This window comes from Aptenodytes patagonicus, chromosome 22 (assembly GCF_965638725.1).
Source record: "Aptenodytes patagonicus chromosome 22, bAptPat1.pri.cur, whole genome shotgun sequence".
Lineage (NCBI taxonomy): Eukaryota > Metazoa > Chordata > Aves > Sphenisciformes > Spheniscidae > Aptenodytes > Aptenodytes patagonicus.
This window is the reverse complement of record NC_134970.1, coordinates 3,756,989-3,774,138: the sequence shown is the minus strand read 5'-3', so window position 1 is coordinate 3,774,138 and position 17,150 is coordinate 3,756,989. Positions and strand designations below refer to the sequence as shown.

Here is a 17,150-nt window from a genome sequence, read left to right as displayed (position 1 = left end):
TCTTGTTTTTCCTCTCTTTTCTTTTAAACACCTGGCTGGAGCAGAGGTCAGCTGCTTTTTCGGCTGCATTTCTTACTCGGGAGCGAGTGCAGCTTGTTCTTTCCAGCCTGGCCCTGTCTCTGTCCCTCTGTGCCGGTGAAGCTGCATGTCCTGGTCCACGGGGGTTTTGCTCCCTAGTTCAAGCAGTGTGAGATGCTCAGGGATGGATGGAGAGGCCAGGCCACGCCTGGGAAGAAGGGACAGGTATTGGGGATGAGCATATCTGCATGGAAGGGATGCAGGACACCTCGTCCTCTTCCTCTCGCCTCCCTCCCTCGCTGTGTGCTGGGATCCCTATGCTGGGGTGACCAAAGTGACACGAATGCCCTCCCTGGCCAACCACCGAGCTGGACCCGCATGTCCTCGTGCCTCCGCAGTGTTTGGGGCTGGGGGCTGCTTTGTTCAAGGGGGGTTTCAAGCACCTTCCACGTGTCCCCTCGGCAGCCACGCTCACGAAGCACGTTCCCAGGCGTTTCCAGATGTTTGCTGGAAATGGAAACATGGGCATGGAGCAGGCACGCTCTGCCCCTGCCCTGCGTGCAGCTGGGGGGGGGGAGGAAGCGCATCATGCAGCATCTCAGCAACATGAGAGCAGGATCCATGCATTACGAAGCAACATACTTTTCCCCTTTGCTCACTTCCCCCTCCTGAGCTTTGCTCGGAGCCAAGCGTTTCTCCCAGGTTTATGGTGACGCTCTCCCAGCTCTCCGGCTCTTGCGTGCGGAGGCTGCTGTGTGCTCCCTCCAGGGCAGAGGGGGCTGCAGCCCAGGGCTGGGATGGGCAGGAGCCTGCCCCCGGCTCCCGGCAAGGTTTGGGGGAAGCTGAGTTTAATTTTCCAGGCTGGTGGCCACCCAACACCAGTGGCAACACCCTGCGGTGGGGGAGGCATGCAGAGCCCTGGGAGAGCCGTGGCTCCCCCAAAGGGCAGCGCAGCACCCTCCCATCACAGTCCCAGGGCAATGGGTCCATCCCAAACCACCAACCATCATTTTGGGGGGACCTCTGGGCTCCCCTTGTCCCTGCTTAGTGGCCCCTTCCCATGACACTGGTGGCTGCCGATGGGGAGCATGGCTGCCTTGTGAGGTTTTGCTGCCAAATGCCTGAGATTTGACGTTTTGCATAGAGCACATGCTGCTCCGACCAAGCGGCCGCAGGGGCATCTCAGGTTTCCTGCTGCCTTTCCCCCCTCCCCCCTTTCTGAAATTAAATTTTTTAGCTCTCTGAAGGGAGTTTTAAGATCTGGCTGTCAGAAAGAACCACTGCGCCATAAATCATCTGTGTTTGTACAGCACCGAGCACAGCGGAGGCTCGGCTTGGGACGGGGTGGCTGATGCTGGGATAACATAAAGAATAAGCATCTCCCTCTGGCCAAAAAAACATTTTAAGCTGCTATTCCTGAGGCGCCCAGGCTGTAGTGTGGGGAAGGTGAGCCTGGTTTGAGGACAGCCCTTTGCTCGGCTGTGTTGGAGAAGCCTCCCGCTCTGCTTTGCTCAGCAAAATTCCCCGTCTTGAAACCCCTGGGGCTGGGACCGCCAGCTCTTGGTGTGCTGTGACGTCCCCCGGGGCTGTCCCCTCCACGTTGCCCCCGGCCAGGGGGAAATGGAGACGCTGCGGTAGCTTGAGCTGCAAAGAGTCGAGGAGGCTGCGCTGTTGGAAATCAATGTGACGAGGTTCAGGGTGGGACCTTCTGCCGGAGAAGGGACTGCTTCTTTTAACCGCACCTGATACGAGCCACTCGCACGCACGAGCAGCATGACCTGGTGCATGAGGGGTCTGGCTGGGATGGATGGGGAGGACGAGGAGGATGAGGGATGCGGGTGCTCGCTGTGTCTACTAACATTTCCCAGCTGGAGACAACGGAGCCACCAGTTATAACGGGGTTTTTTTTTGCTCACGTTCTCCCCTTAAACCCTCTGCTGCCCCTTGTCCATGTTTCCTCATTTGGGGTGTCTGCATGGCTGCAGTCGACTCCCTGCCGGGATGGCCGGAGTGACCAGGGCCTGGCCGGGTGCCGAAACCTCGCTGTGCCTGATGGGCTGGTGGGACGCAGCCTCCGGGCTCGCTGGGGACCACATTCCTCCGTGTTTACCCACCCGACGGCTGTCCCTCATGTTGCCCTTGGTCGAGACAGGCCGTTCTCACAGCCCTGGCTCTGTCTCCTGGTGCTTTCATGCTCAAACATTTCCTCTCCTACCTCCGCCAGACCAAAGCGGTATTTCTGTTGCAAACCTCTGCAGAACAAACGGGCCATGGCGGGGAAAGGGGATAAACCGGAGGGACGTGGCATCAGGGGACTGGGGATGACCGGGATGCTGCAAGCCCACAGCAGGGGCACTGAAACTGTGATCTCCCCAAGCCAACAAGAGCTGTGAGAACAGGTTTGCTCCATGGCCGCCCTCCATCGTCCCCTTTGCCTGCAAGAGCGGGGCCAGATTCTGCTCCAGACATAGAATAAACCGAGCGCACGGTGCCCAGAGCCACGTTCAAGGCTGCAGCCTGTTGCCTCTTAAAAATTTAAAAGGACGTCTTTGAAGGTGGATTTGAAACTCAGGCGCTGAAAGAAATTCCTGCAGGAAGAAAATTCAACAAACAAAGTCCCTTGGCTGAGAGCAAAATTTTTACTCACCAGATTTGCTGAAGGTTTTTGTGCTTCCCAGCAATGGGAGCTGTGTTAACAGCTTCACAGGTCGGACAGCGTGGTGGATAAGGTCTAGTATATGAAACCTTTCCATGCCTGGCATTGCAGGGTGGCTTTTGCGCAAGCAATTGCCCCATTCGGTGCCTCAGTTTCCCCCTTTCAGTGCCCAGCTGAGTATCTGTTAGTTAGCAGGAAAAAAAAACCCCATGAAACATGTCCCCATGGATTTAGGCACTTTTGACCAGTTTTTAAAGCAATTGGCATGAATATCCAAACAGCATATTCTTTCCCTATTGATTCTGATCCTTCTCCAGCTGGCAAACACGCCTCCATCTCGACCCTTTGTTTAAACGATGTGAAATACCGATGTGGTTTCCCTCCATTCCTTTTCCTGGCTTGCACTTGAGCTGCCTGCTGGTTTTTAGGCATCCGAGTGCCCCAGCTCACTGCAGGGTGAGGGCTGTGCCCTCGGACCATCCTGCTCCCGGCAGTCAGCGAGCAGCACTCACCAGCAATACTCTGGTTTTGGGGTAAGGGGAAGGGCACCGTGTTTGGAACAAATATATTTAAGGGTTGCGGGGAGCCCAGGGCAAAATGGGAGTGCAGGATTGGACCCTCCTGGAGGGCTGCCAGCCTCCGGTAGGGTTTGGACTGTGTTTTCAGTGAGCCAAAGCAGCTCAGGTTTCCTGGCCTCCACTGTAGATCAAATTGGCTGGAGAGAGGATGGCTTGCGGGGAGGGAGGGGACCCCCTGAATCCCGCATCCCAGGGATGCCCAGGATGGGGATGTCTGTAGGAGGGAGATCCCCGTGGCTGCTGTGGCCCCCTGGGACTCCTCGCTCACGCCTGGGCTGTGTCTGAGAGCTGTGAATATGTAACAGGTCCCAGGCTGCCTCTGAGCTCCTTGGAGCAGAAACGTCCACCCTGAGCATCCACGAATGTGCCTGCCCCAGCAGGCACCCGGGAGCCCTGGGGGTCCCTGGGCCGTGTACCCTCGGTGTACAGCAGTTTTCCAGCCCGGGACCTGGCTGAGGCTCCATGCAAAACCCAGTGGCCCCGTGCCCGTGGCCTGCTCGGTTGCACGGCACTGCCGCGACTCCCCTCCTTTCTCTTTATTAAGTGCCATCGGAATTTAAATTAAAGCTTATCACCAGCTGGGAGCGAATGAACCCTGCATCATGTTTTACGGTGCCATCTGCCAGGCAGGAGCAGAGACCCCGGCGCAGGGCTGGCTGCCTTCAGCAGGGATGGGGGGGGGGGGGGGCAGCTGGAAGTCACTCTGTGCAGGTGGGGGACGCGGGTGGGACAGGGACAGCCCCGGGGACAGGCTGGCTGGTGACACACACTGAGTCCCCGTGCTCTGCGCTCCCGTTGCCATTCGGCCCTGTTGCCGGTAAAGCGCCACCCCAAACACACGCTCCTGGAACGGGGGCCGTGGCAAGGGAAGGGCTTATTTAAATTATTAATTAGCTTTGTTTTTAAACACGGGCTCCGAGCGGCCTCCGCAGCAGAAGGAATTGTTATTAAACGCCAGCCCTCCGGCAGGCAGGCCATGTGTGCGCAGCAGAGCCCGCAGCGCTTGGCTGCCAGATAAAGACGTTATTGTTGTCATCGTGCCTCCGTCCCAGCCCTCCGCCTCCCGCGCTCCCACCCACCCTCGGCCAGCGGCTCCCAGGAACAAAACCCCCGCGCTCGGCCGAGGCTCACTCGTGGCGGAGCCGCGGTGCCGAGAGGAGGAGGAGGAGGAGGAGGAGGAGGAGGAGGAGGAGGGAGACAGCCAGAGAGAAACTTGTCTTGGGGATTAATAAGAGGCAGGAGGAGGGAGAGGTGCACACAGGTAAGCTGTGGGCAGGTGCTTTCCCCCAGGCTTTTCTCGCCTTGCCTGACCCTCCGACCCAGGACGCTGCACTGGTCCACGATGCTCCTGCCCTCTCCAGCCTCCCTTACATGCAAAGCAGCATCTGCTCTTCTTTTCCCCCCCCCCCCCCCCTCGTTGGTTTTTCTGTTCTTCAGCAGCTGGAGTCTTTGTTCCTTCCTTTTTCTCTTTTTGCAAGAGTTTTTCTCAGCATGGGGCAGGCTGGGGTGGAGGGGGGGTACTTTGGGGCTGCAAAGTCAGAGGAAAGTCCCGTGTGTGATAGCGTTGCAGCTGCTGCCAGTCGCTTTCTGCGGGGGTGAGCGAGGACCCCCTTGTGTGTCCCGTTCCCCCCCTCCCCCCCCCCCCGGCACCGACCTGTGCTCTCACATGCTCACAACCCCACGCACGCTTTGCTCTGGCTCTGCAGCCGGGGAGGCAGAGCTGGGGGTGCCGGGGGGGGGCTGCACAGCCCGAGCCATGCCCAGGGCAGTCCCCCCACCTTGGAAAGCAGCAGGGGAAGTGTGCCAGGAGGGGGAGAGGCTGAGAGGGGAGCAGACACCTCCGGAGCCAGGACTGCTACCAGGGAGCCTCCAGTAGCATCGGGTCACCGTGCCTTCCCTGTGCGGAGCACAGGCTCCTGGTTTCCAGCTGGATCTGCAGAAGGGCTGGGGAAACGGCCGGGGCTGGGGGGGGGGGGGGGTGCTGCGGGGTGCTGCTCCCGTGGGAGGGGGGCTGCGCGCAGCCCCTCGCCCCCGTGCCGGAGTGGGGAGCAGGGAGCTTCCCTGCCCTGCGGAGGGGACCAGTATCGTGCTGCTTTGAGAGCGAGGTGGGAGAGAGCAGCTGAACAGCACCTCAGCAGCAATTTTCAGCAAGCTGGTTTTCTGCCCGAAATTTAGGTGGTAAAGCCCAGCTCTCCTGCCCGGCAGGCAGAGCTGTGCCTGGATCACATAGCCCATTCCCGGGGCGTGTAACACCACTTTTGCTGCCTCGATCACGGAGATTTGAGCCAGCTCTGCTCCGGGTGGGCGGAGAGGTGCAGCTCCCTCCCTGCACCCCACACCGTGGGGCGGACTGCCGTGTGGGTCCCATTTGGAGCCGGCTCTTTGTCTCTGCTCTGGCAGAGGCAGGAGATGATGGGAGGAAGCAACAGGGCAGCGATGTTCGCTGAAGTCCTGGGGAAAGGATTTTGTTGCATGGAAGAGACTCATCCCAAACCTGCCCTTCCCCGTCTGTTTGAGAGTTTTAGGAAAAGCATCTACAGGGCATAAAGTGGAAATTCATCCCCTTGGCAGCTGAATGCAAAGTGTGTCGCACATGAGGGCTTGGAAACTTTCCTGGGAGCCTGCGATCGTGGGCCTTCCTTATGTGGTGCTTGGCCGATGGCATCCGCAAGCTGCTGGAGCTGCCTCCTGGGGAAGCACCCTTTCCTCGGCCAGCCTGGGACAGGCAGCGTGGAGCAGAAATGCAGGGTGGTGGGTGTCCCTGCTCCCCCTGGGAAGGCGGGGGTTGAGGGGCTGAGTGTTTTCACCTGGGAAGAGATAAAAGTGCAGCTGTGGGAGGTTTCCTCTGCCCTTGGGAAGAGGCTGGAGGGGAGGGATGAGGCAGCAGCAGCTGATAAGGCATCAGAGCAGTTTCCCACCCTTAGAGGAAGCAGAGCCGGGGGGACCAAGGCGAGGTATCTGCTTGGAGGGGAGCAGGGTGTGTGTGGGGGGCAGGCTCGGGGGCCCAGCTGTGGTTGCTTTGGCAGCATTTTCTCCTGTGATTTGCTTTTGTCTGTGTCCAGCCAGTTCCACTGTGTGTGGCAGAGAGATCTGCGGGCGGGCTGAGCTGGGAGCAGCCCTGGGAAGGGTCGGGACATGCAGCGAGGGAGGAGGAGGAGGAGGAGGGAGGAATTGCTGACACGGAGAAGGCAGCAGAAAGGTGTTTTCTGCCAGGGCTGCCTTCCCACGGGCCCTGCTGCGGGAGGAGGTTGCTGGAGGGAGCAGCGAACACGACCAGCCTTTCGCAATGAGTCTGGCGACTGTGGTGCAGTGAGGAAATGCTCCTGGCATGCAGAGGGACGCAGGAGCCGTGCATTGCTGTCCCTGTGTCTTGTAGTCCTAGAGCTGAGCCCAAAAGTGTTGCTCGAGAGCCCGGGAGCATGTCTGAGCTGCTCTCCGGTAGGGTTTCCTGAGACACCCATCCCCTGCGTGGACACAGCACTATCCCCGCAAGAAGAAACGCAGCAGGGGCTGAGCCCCTGCGGCTGCCTCGGCTGTGTGCCGGCTCCAGCCCCAGCCAAGCAGGCTGCCTGCGGCTCCGCTTCTCCCTGGGAAAGTGCTGGGAAAGGGCGAGAAGAGTGGGTGGTTGCATCAGGGCTCTGCTCCCCAGGGGACCCTGGGGACGCCTGGGTGACAGCGTGTCTGTCCGCCCCTCGGAGGACAGGCTTGCGCTGTATTTAGCCCTTTTCCAGCATTCCCAGCTCTCCAGCGCCGCTGGATAAAGAACTCCCTGTTTCGGTTACAGCTGATCAGACCCAGATTCTTGCAGAGACACGAACAGGCTGTTGTGGTGGTTGGAGACGAGGGAAGCCGACAAGGGAACTTTGCTGGCTCCTTTCGGTTATTTTTAGCTTGCCCTCCTTGTTCTGCTCCAACGTGCAGGTTCCCAGGCTGGGTGGGGGCATTTTTCCAGCCTGGGGGCTGCAGGGATGATGGGAATTGGGGGTCCCAGTGGAAAAGCTGTGAAGGGAGCTAGCAGGGTTACGAGCAACAGGCTGGAAAGGATCCCTGGTCCAGCCATCTAGTCTTTCCCCCCTCCTCCCAAAGTTAAAAGCTCCCTTTGTCTCTCCCAGCCCCTCCACGGGAGCAGGGATCCCCGATGCATCCGTGATAACTACCCAGAGCCAGCTGCTGCTCTCTGCGTGTCTAACTGTTGCAAGAGGAGGTGGGGAGGGCAGGAGGCACCCAAGGGAGAGCGTCGGGACTTCTGGCCGTGAAAAATCCCCCCGTGACCTTTCCATAGCTCACTCTTGCCCCGGAGGCTGTGATTTTTGCCTGCCCTTGGCACCAGTAGCAGGGCTGGCAGTGAGCACCGTTTGGGAGCTGTGGGTTAGCGAGATGCAGCGAAGATAAACTATTTGGAAAGCAAATGCCAGTGGCATTTGGGGCTGGAATTTCCAGCTGTTGTGCTGAATTTTTGTTAATTGTAATGGAATGATGGAGGGAGCAGCTGCCTCTTTCCGGGAAAAACCTTGGGCTGGCATCTGTTGGGTGCCTTGGTCCTGCACCCAGGCCAAGCTGCTCACCCCACCCTGCAGCTCAGGAGGTGTCAGAACTGTTTTTGTCCATGAATCGAGCCTTTTCTCCACGCCAGGCGGTTGGTTTCCTGAATGCATTCATTGCTTCATGATTTATTTCAGTTGCATGGATCCCTTGTGGGTACTGGGGATCTGAGCTGTCCTGTCCGTCGGGTGGTGGTGAGAAAGGTCGAGTGGAGGCATTTGCAGAGCAGGCGCTGCGCCGTGGCTCTGGCCGCGGATTCGGCAGCCAGTGCTCGTGCAGAATCAGGGTGTGGGATTTTGAAATCTGGCTTCTTGCATTCATGCCAGTAAATTCAACTGCATGATGGAGAACAGACTGCCGACTGTGTCGGGTCCAGGGAGAGCTGGCTTTGAACCTTCCAGCGTGTTGGACGCAATTGTAAAGCTTGTGGCGGCCTCAGGCTTGTTGCAAAAAGCTCGGCTGTGGCCCTGTTGAGGACGTTATTCTGGATGCAGGGCTGTTGTGGGGACTGCTGGCTGTGAGCTGGTTTCCTGCAGATTGCTTGGAAGTGGGTCCTGCTTTCCCCAAGGAGGCTGGGGAGCGGTGGGCAGAGCCTCTGCGGGGAGCTGCAGCTTTGCAGGGAGAGGCTGGTGGGGACCGGCAGCGGAGAAGGGTCGTGGCAGTGCTGGCTCTGCCTGGCTGTGACGGGCAGAGGGGCTGTGGCAGTCCCCATGGGGACGTGGCAGCGGGTTGCAAGTGGTACAGCGGATAAAAGGGGCCGCATCTGCCTCCTGACACTTTCCTTCTGTGCTGACAAATGCCACATGATGCTGCCGCTCTCCAGCCTGAATTTCTGGCTTGCTGACTATTTCTGCTATATGCTTAGTCCCTAAACATCTGTAGCATTAAAGCCTCATGTGGAGGGGATGACGCAGGCTGTGCGGTGCCAGGTCATTCCTGGAAGGGCTGAGAGCTCAGCCAGCTCCCGAGACCAACGGGGTGACAGCTCTGCCCTGTCCCCCACCTTCCTTGTGACATTGCCCCGGGGTGGCTGCCAGGTGGCCCGAGCTGAGCATCGCTTTGTGAGAGGAGGGAGCCGAATGCCCGGATCGCAGCGTGTACTGGCTGGAATATCGTGTCCCAGCTGCCTCCTCCCTCTGCAACGGGCCAAACATAGACCTCAGCCCCCACTGTTGTGGGTGTTAAAATCCAGGTCTGAGTTTTGGAGCTGAGGCAAAACCCCATGGAAAGGTCTGGGACAAGGTGGGGGGAGAGCCAAGTGCAAGGAAGGATGTGGCTGGGAAAGGAGCGGGGTGCTGCAGGGCCAGGGAGGGGACTGCACGTAGAGCAGCTCCCTGTCACGAATTTGCCTGTTCTCTGCAGCCCATCATTGAATCTGAACTCTTACAACACAGAAGCATGCACGTACATCCCCAAAGGGGACTTACTGCAGCACTGCTGAGCTGAATATCTGGCAGCATTCGGGCCCCGTTGCTATTCCCCTGTTCCTCCCTTCCCCCAGCGAGATGCCAGAGCTCTGATTGAAAACAGCAGGCATGTGAGGCTTGTAGGGTTAAACAGAGCCAGATGGGAGCAGAGCGAGACAAAAAGGAAAGTAACAGGCTGGGCCTGGAGGGGGGGCGAGAACAGGATCTTTTCTTGGAGAAAGTCAATTACTTGGAGCCCCAGGAATGCGTGGGATCGTTTCAAAGGGAGCTGGGGCTGGCGCAGCCCGGGGAGCAGTGGCCCATCAAGGGGCCCTAAGGGCATTCCTGGGTGGGATGCGGACCCGGTGGGAAGCTGTAAGCAAAAGGGGGTTGGTGTGGCAGGGGGCTACCCCAGCAGCGTTTGTCTGTGCTGCTTGCTGGTCGGGTGAGGGCTGGGGACATTTCCCTGCTGCTGCCTGAAGGCAAATGCGACGTGCCCAGCTCAGCCCTGCCTGTTTGCAGCTCCCACCGGGCATGCTGAGCTGAGTGGGGCTGGCTGCGCCTGCGTTGCCAGTGACCCCCAGGCATGACAGCAGCGCTGTGCACCAGCAAGCTGCAAGCTCAACTTTGTCGTGTTGCATGGGAGAGAGCAATGAGCCGGGAGAACCGGATTTCTCTCCAGCATCAGCATCACCAAAGGCTTCTGCCCCACGCTTCCATCCCAGCAGCACTGGCTCCCACGGCAGACGCTCCGTTTCCCCAGGAGATCCATCTTCCTCTGAGTCTTCTCATCTTCCTCCCTGTCTTCCTCCCTGTCTCATCTCACTTGATTCTTTTTCCTACCCTGCCTCTGCCGAGCTTCTCCATCTGCCTCACCGTGCATCCAGCTCGGCTCTGTTCCTGCTGGGGTGACAAATGCTGCCGGGAAAAGTCTGGCGAACTCCCCGAGGTATCTGCTGCCTGCCCAGGAAGCCCACAGCCTGGCCTGCTCCAGCTGGCCCCGGGGGGTGTCAGAGCATCCAAAGCACCTTCTGCACGGGGCTTTCTGGGGAGCTCGTCTGCAACAAGCTGGATCCCTCCATCCTCCAAGGCACCAGCTGGAGAGCTGCCAGCAAGAGTCTTGAAGGGATGATTGCTGCGGTTCCAGGCAGCAGGGAGGGCAGAGATGGGACCGGCAGCCTTCATGGGCTTGATAACAACCCAGAGAAGAGGGAGAGGTGGCTTGTATAAGGTGTTGGGCTGGTGTCTGGGAGAGGCCCACTGGCTAGGGGCAAGCAGAGACCTCACCTGATCCCTCCAGATCTCCCACTTCTGCTGGGACTCTCCCCCAGTAACGATCCCAGCCCAGCACCCTGTGGTGGGACTGGAGGTGATGGATCAGTTATTTGGGCAAGCACAGGGAGCTGTATAGTCAAACACCTTTGGTATCGCCCAGGTGTAATCTTGCAAATGTCCTTCTTATCACATGGCCTTGAAAATGGGCTGTCCTGCATTAAATCCTTATCCCTGAAGCACAGGACCATCCATCTTTGCTGCCCCACTAACTGCCGCTGGCCTCCTGATACTGTTGCTCAGCCAATTTGCTACTGAATCATTGATTTTTCTTGGCTCAAGTGCAAAATTAAGCCTAATCCATCAAGGCCTCTGAAGGGGCAATCCATCCTTTGGGGAGAGGGCACAGCGGTGTTGGGACTCCCAGGGGGGTCCAGGCTCTGTGACGCAGTGCTGGGGGTGATGTGTGGAAAAAAACCCAAATTAAAAAAACCCATCACACCCCACACACCCCCCCTGGCAATGGCATAAAGCTGAGCCAGAGAGAGGGGATCTCAGTGACTCATGCTCTGGAGAGGGGTTGGATTTAAAGATAACTTCCAAGGGGAAGGAGAGAAAATAGCAGGTTACTGGCAGGGATGTGGGGTAAATTCCTGCCTGTCAGAGACTGCAGTGATGGGGGAGATGGGAGATGATGCGGTACCTAAATTGGGTGCTTCCCAACCCACCTCTTCTTGTTGCCTCCCTCAGGGAAACATCTGGACCATGAAGGTGGCCTTCAGATTGCTTCTTCCGCTTGTTCTTGTGCTGATCTCGGAGGTGAGCGGGCAGAGGAGGAAGCCTCCCCGGAAACCCACCCGCCCGCCTCCCGAGTTTGTTGAGCCCGTCGAGCCCACAGAGCTGCCCCCACCCCTGCCACCGGGTCCCCCCTCCATCTTCCCTGACTGCCCCCGAGAATGCTACTGCCCCCCAGACTTCCCCTCTGCCCTCTACTGTGACAGCCGCAACCTGCGGAAGGTCCCCATCATCCCGTCCCGCATCCACTACCTCTACCTCCAGAACAACTTCATCGACGACCTCCCAGAGGAGTCCTTCAGGAACGCCACGGGGCTGAAATGGGTCAACCTAGACAACAATCGCATCCGGAAGGTGGACAGGCGGGTCCTGGAGAAGCTGGAAAACCTCATCTTCCTCTACATGGAGAAGAACCAGCTCAAGGAGGTGCCTTCCTTCCTGCCGCCCAACCTGGAGCAGCTGCGTCTGAGCAGGAACCAGATCTCCAAGATCCCTGCTGGGGTCTTCAACAAGCTGGAGAACCTGGTGCTCTTGGACCTGCACCACAACAAGCTAAGCGATGGGGTCTTCAACAAAAACACCTTCAAGGGACTCAAGAACCTCATGCAACTCAACCTCGCCCACAACATCCTGAGGAAAATGCCCCCTGGGGTGCCCAGTGCCATCCACCAGCTTTTCCTGGACAGGAACAACATTGAAGACATCCCCAGTGACTACTTCAAGGAGTTCCCCAACCTGGCATTCATCCGGCTCAACTACAACCAGATCTCTGACAAGGGGCTGCCCAAGAACTCCTTCAACCTTACCAACTTGCTGGTGTTGCACCTGGCCCACAACAAGCTCACCAACGTCCCTTTCATCAGCCCCAAGCTGGAGCACCTCTACCTGAATAACAACTCCATTGAAAGTGAGTTGCACTGGCCCGTCGGGAGGCCACGGCGAGGTCTGTGGGGGAGTGGACGGGCTTGGGGATGGCAAGTGTTTCGTTGAAAAAGGGCATTTTTCACCCAGTGGGATGTGAACTCTTCAAAGGGGGATGCAGTGGTGGGGTGAGCTGGAGGCTCTTTGTAGGTGAACAAGGTCCTAAGGGGGATGGATTTGCATGTGGGGAAGGATGGCCTGAGGATTAGGGTGGTAGCTGAGGAGTGGCGCAAAATTCCCCCTGGTGCTGCAGGGCTTTTCTGGTTCGTTGTCACGGGCAGCTCTTCTTTGGGGCCACCTGCCATCTAAATAGTTACTTCCCCAGCAGGGCTCAGAAATAGGGATATTTAAAAAGGAGAGCCTGTGCACATATTTTAAGAACAGATGCCAAATACGCAGTCAAGATGGTTAGAAATAACCCAGCTTAGCTCTCGAGCTGAGCCTCGCAGAGGAAGGAACAGGGAGAACAAGGCTGTGATGGAGGTTGCCTTGGCAAACCAACCGGGGCAGTTTCACACCGTTCCAGGCAAAGCACTGCAATTTCATGGGAGAGGTGCTGGCCTGTGAAATGTGTAAACATAGCTAGCACATTCGAGAAGAAGACAGAGACCCATTCCTGGTCACCCCAGCTGTTTCTGCTAGTAGAGGTCCAGCAACCTGCTGTCCTTGCTATCCACGGGGAAGCAAGAATGTGGCGCTGCTGCCAGAAACCCTCCATGTGCACTGGGGAAAGTGTGCTGGGCTCTTCTATTTCTGGCTGCAGTGGGGTATATGGGGGGCTGCAGGACCCACCCAGGGCATTGCTCGCCTGTGAAGCAGCCGCCGGGCAGGACACCGGTCCCCACAAGCGGCGCGACACAAGCACTTCCACGCTGCGGTGTTTATCGTGCAGTGATGGTGTGTGGCTTTATATGTAAGAGTGATCCGCTGTCGAAGAGGGGCTGCAAGATCACAGAGCAGCTTTAGCGGGCCGGCTCCTGCCCAAACAGGGCACTGAACGTGGGCCAGGAAGGGACGAGCAAGAAAGCTGCTCTTTGCAGGCAAGCACTAACAGCGTTATGGGATGTGATGCTAGCGAGAGGGACAAAATCCTCGCAAAGCCACATCCCTCCTCTCACGGGGTCACCGGAGTCGGTTCCCAGGGAATAAAGACGCGGTGATGAACGTCTGGTTCAAATGCCGGTTAATCCGCATTTTATTTAAACACCACCAAACTGGAGCCAAGGGGGACCTTGGGGCAAAGGTGGTGACTGCTGCTGGCTTCACACACACCAGTAGCCAGGTCCTGGTAGGGCTTTCCATGGAGAGATGCCTGTGTGGCCGTGCACATCATGTCCCAGCTCTTTTTTTTGCCTATTTTACCCAGTTTTTATAAGGTTTCAGTCCCTGGAGTTGGGTAACAACATAAGAATCCCCAGGTTTATTTTCTGTAATGCAGGCCCTGGGGTGGGGAGAAACACGTGGAAATCCAGAAGTGAGCAACGAGCCTGCTATTGACGTTATCTTCAGCGTAAAGGTGCTGGAGCATGTTTCCCTGATGTTTTTTTGAAGGCTTAGGGCTGGCTCGGCAGGTTTCATATTTGAAATAATCCCTTTTCTCTCTCGAATGACACTGCAACTCTCACCGCGCTTTGGCTGAATGTGACCTACTTCGTTTCTGAACAAAAGCAAGATTTCCTCTCACTGGGGCTGCGCCGTCTTCTTGGAGAGGCTGGGGATTCTCCCCCTTGGTAGCAAAGCAACCCCATTTTGGGGTTCAAGAGGCAGGCAAGCAGGGAGGGGGGTCTTTAGCATGCCTCTCTGTCTTCCCTTTCCTCTAACCTGCATCCCGCTTTTCCTCCCCTTCCTGCAGAAATCAACGGGACGCAGATCTGCCCCACCTCGCTGGTGTCCATCCAGGACTTCTCCCCCTCCAACCTGGACAGCGTGCCCCGGCTCCGGTACCTGCGGCTGGACGGGAACCTCCTGAAACCCCCCATCCCCTTGGACCTGATGATGTGTTTCCGCCTCCTGCAGTCCGTGGTTTTCTAGCCCTGCCCAGCAGCGCGCCTTTCCCAGGACTTGGCTTTGCACAGAGACTCGACCCCCGTCGGTGTTTGACACGTGGGACCCTTTTTGCCTCCCTCTCCCCCTGCTCACACCCCGCCTCCACCCCTCTTGCCTTTTCCCCCTTTCATCCCCTGCAGTGGCTGTGGACACGCGTGGCATGTGCGTCCTTGGGTACCGCTGTCTGCAGGACAGCACCGCGTCGCAGCAGCCATCCCAGGTCGCAGCGTCAGCCCGGGGTGGCTGCCACGCTCGCCCCCAGCTCCCTGCCTGTGGGCCCTGCCTTCTCTTCCCTCACCCCAGGCCAGCCCTGGAGCTGGCTCTGTCTCTCCCCTTCCGCCCGGCAGAGTTTCAGGAGGTTGGATTTGGTTCTAGCCAAAAGCATCTCCAGGTGGAGCTGATGAGGGAGCCCAGGGGCCACCTCGCTGCAGGGCTCGGGTCATATCATTGCTCTGGGTGGCTGCACCCGGAGAGCCCGCGATGTCCCTGGGAAAACTCCCCAGTGACGGAGGTGGAGCGGGGATGCCCTGGGCTGGCGTGCCGAGGGTGCAGATGGCCACCCTGCAGCCTTGGGGTGCAGGGTGATGCCAGCCTGGCGTATGGGCAGCGGGTGGCCGGGGGGAGCGGGGTCCGCGCAGGCGGAGGGTGGCTGGGTCTGGCGCCGGCCGGCAGGACCGGCAACGACACCTCGTGGCCAGAGCCATGTCCCAGGGCCCCGGGCCAGGGACACGCTCCTCTTGCCTGGGCCCTCCTGGGGGGCTTCAGCCTTGCCTCCGCGCTGCTCTCCAGGCCAAAAGGGTTATTCCCTCATGGTGGTGTGAATTTGGCTGGAGGGAGTAGGGAGGGTGTCCGTCCCCTGCAGCCGGAGCTGGGCTCTCCTGCTCCCTGCGTGGGTTGCACCTTCCCTGTGGCAATACACCACGCACTCTCCTTTGCAACACCAGCCCCCTCCCGCAGCCCCCTCCCCGGCTCTCATCCCTCCCAGGCTCCCCCCGGCCCCGGCAGCATCAGTCCACGGTGCCGCAGCCCCCTCCCAGCATCCTGCATCGTCCCCCTGCCCCGTGCTGCGGAGATGCAGGGCTCAGCGCATCGGCCCCACTCTGCTGCTTCCAGCCAAACCCTGCCCTCCCCGACACGGGCAGGACCCAAAGCCTGCGGGACCCCGCTGCCAACGACCTGCCCTGGGCACGGGACCCTCCCCGGGGCAGAGCAGAGCCAGCTGCTTTGCAGTGATGCCAGCAGGACACTCGCCCTCGTATTTAGGTACCTGGGACCAGATGCTGACATGGGTGTAAACCCGGGCTCTGCTGGGGCTGGGTTGACCGGTGAGATCTCTGCTCTGCTCTCATGGTCCCTCTGCCCTCCTGCCTCGATTCCCACCTCCTGGAGGTTTTACTCTCAGTTGCTTTCTTGAACCAAACACACATGACTGGTTTTGCCTTTTTTTTTTTTTTTTTTTTTTTTTTTTTTAAGAAAAAAGGAAAGAAAAAGAAAAGGGAAGAATTACTCTTTTGGATAAAGCTATTTTTTATTCCCCCTTCTCCCTGTTTTCATGTGTATCGCTTCCCTCTGATAGCTGTACCTGCATATATAGGGTGTCCGGGATTAGGGGGTGTTATTCTCTTTTTTTTCCTTCCTGATTCTCAGGATTTAGATTTAAGGCCAAGCATTAGAGGAAAAAAAAAAAAATCCAATTGAAATAAGCATTAAAGTAATAAACCAAAGAAACCAGCCGTTACCTCCTTTGTGTTCAGCCACCAAAACTGACCCTTCTCTGAGACGGGCACGGACGGGCACCGTGTCCCGCTCCCCGGGAATGGGACAGGGATGCTCCCCACAGCCTGGGGACACACCAACGACCCTGCGAGCTGGGTGCTCCCCCCTTCCCAGCGCTGAAAGGCTCATTAAACCCCCGTGCTAATTCAGGCTTGGTTTTGCATGATAAAAGTCTCTTCTCCAAATCTTCCTCCAGTGGGCTTTATTGGGTTTGACAGGTTTCAACCTTAAACCCAGAGACCCTATGTATATATTTATATATAATGTGTATATATACTGGTAGACTGTACAGATATATCTACAGACATATGTAGTTCTTGACTGATTTCAACTTAATGGTATTTTCACTCCTACTCTCCGCAGCAGTGAAAATAAAATGATTCACAAGGGACCCAGAGCCGCGGTCGGACCTGCCTCTCTCTGATCCATCCTCATCTTCCTCGCTGCGCGGGAGCTGCTGCTTCATTCAGGACCAAATTTCCTCTGTTGGGGCCAACTTTCCCAAGAGTCGGAGCTCGGGAGACCCCAGGGGTCCCTGCAGCAGGAGGTTGGCGGGCTCGGGGGTTGTTTGTGGTGTGCCCTCGCTTGAACCGATGCTGGGTTGGACTCAAGAGCAGCACCAGCATCAAAGCAGCAGGCACGTCTGCAAAGCTCCCCTGCGGAGCGGCGGTGGGCAGGCTTATGGAGCATGTACCTGTCTTAACGAGCACCTCTGCTAATTAAGAGTGCCTGACCTTGGCTGCAGCTCCCAGGGCCGTGGCTGCAGCTGATGGGTGGTGGTGTCCCTGCAAGCCGGCTGGGAGAAGGCCATAGCTGCATGCACTGCATGTCTGGGCAGGTCGTGTGAACTCGGGCTGAGCTGCCCTCACATCAACTTCATGCTCCCAGGGGAGCCAGACAAATGTCCCCAGGGTGAGTTTGCCCTGAAGGGCAGCATGGAGGAGCTCCAGGGTGTGTGTGGGGGCAGCCGGGGGGGAGGCGTCTCTCCCACCCGCAGCAATGAGCCCGGATCCGTCCCCAGGGCTGCGGTTGTGTGGAGTGTTCGTGTGTTTTCACACGAGCAGAACGGGTGTAGGCAGCGACTTATCCTTCTGCCCATCGCTGCAGCTTCAAAAATCTCCTCTTGCTGCTGCGCTCCCC

The 17,150-nt window shown here is 58.0% G+C and overlaps 1 protein-coding gene across 2 annotated transcripts; it reads left to right on the top strand.

The window, feature by feature from the left end:
- Positions 1-4,422: 4,422 nt before the first annotated feature.
- Positions 4,423-16,407, top strand: PRELP (proline and arginine rich end leucine rich repeat protein). 2 transcript variants are annotated; one of them, XM_076358059.1, is made up of 3 exons: positions 4,423-4,513; positions 11,223-12,174; positions 14,041-16,407. In XM_076358059.1, exons 2-3 carry the CDS (start codon positions 11,238-11,240, stop codon positions 14,217-14,219), a joined length of 1,116 nt encoding a protein of 371 aa, XP_076214174.1. In that variant the 5' UTR covers positions 4,423-4,513; positions 11,223-11,237; the 3' UTR covers positions 14,220-16,407. The 2 variants fall into 2 exon arrangements, with proteins under 2 accessions (XP_076214174.1, XP_076214175.1); XM_076358060.1 differs by lacking the exon at positions 4,423-4,513 and adding an exon at positions 6,179-6,206.
- Positions 16,408-17,150: the final 743 nt, after the last annotated feature.

Coding starts and splice junctions, on each gene's coding strand:
- PRELP (XM_076358059.1), top strand. CDS start 11,238: ATGAAGGTGGCCTTCAGATTGCTTCTTCCGCTTGTTCTTGTGCTGATC. Junction 12,175..14,040: donor GAATAACAACTCCATTGAAA/GTGAGTTGCACT, acceptor CCCTTCCTGCAG/AAATCAACGGGACGCAGATC.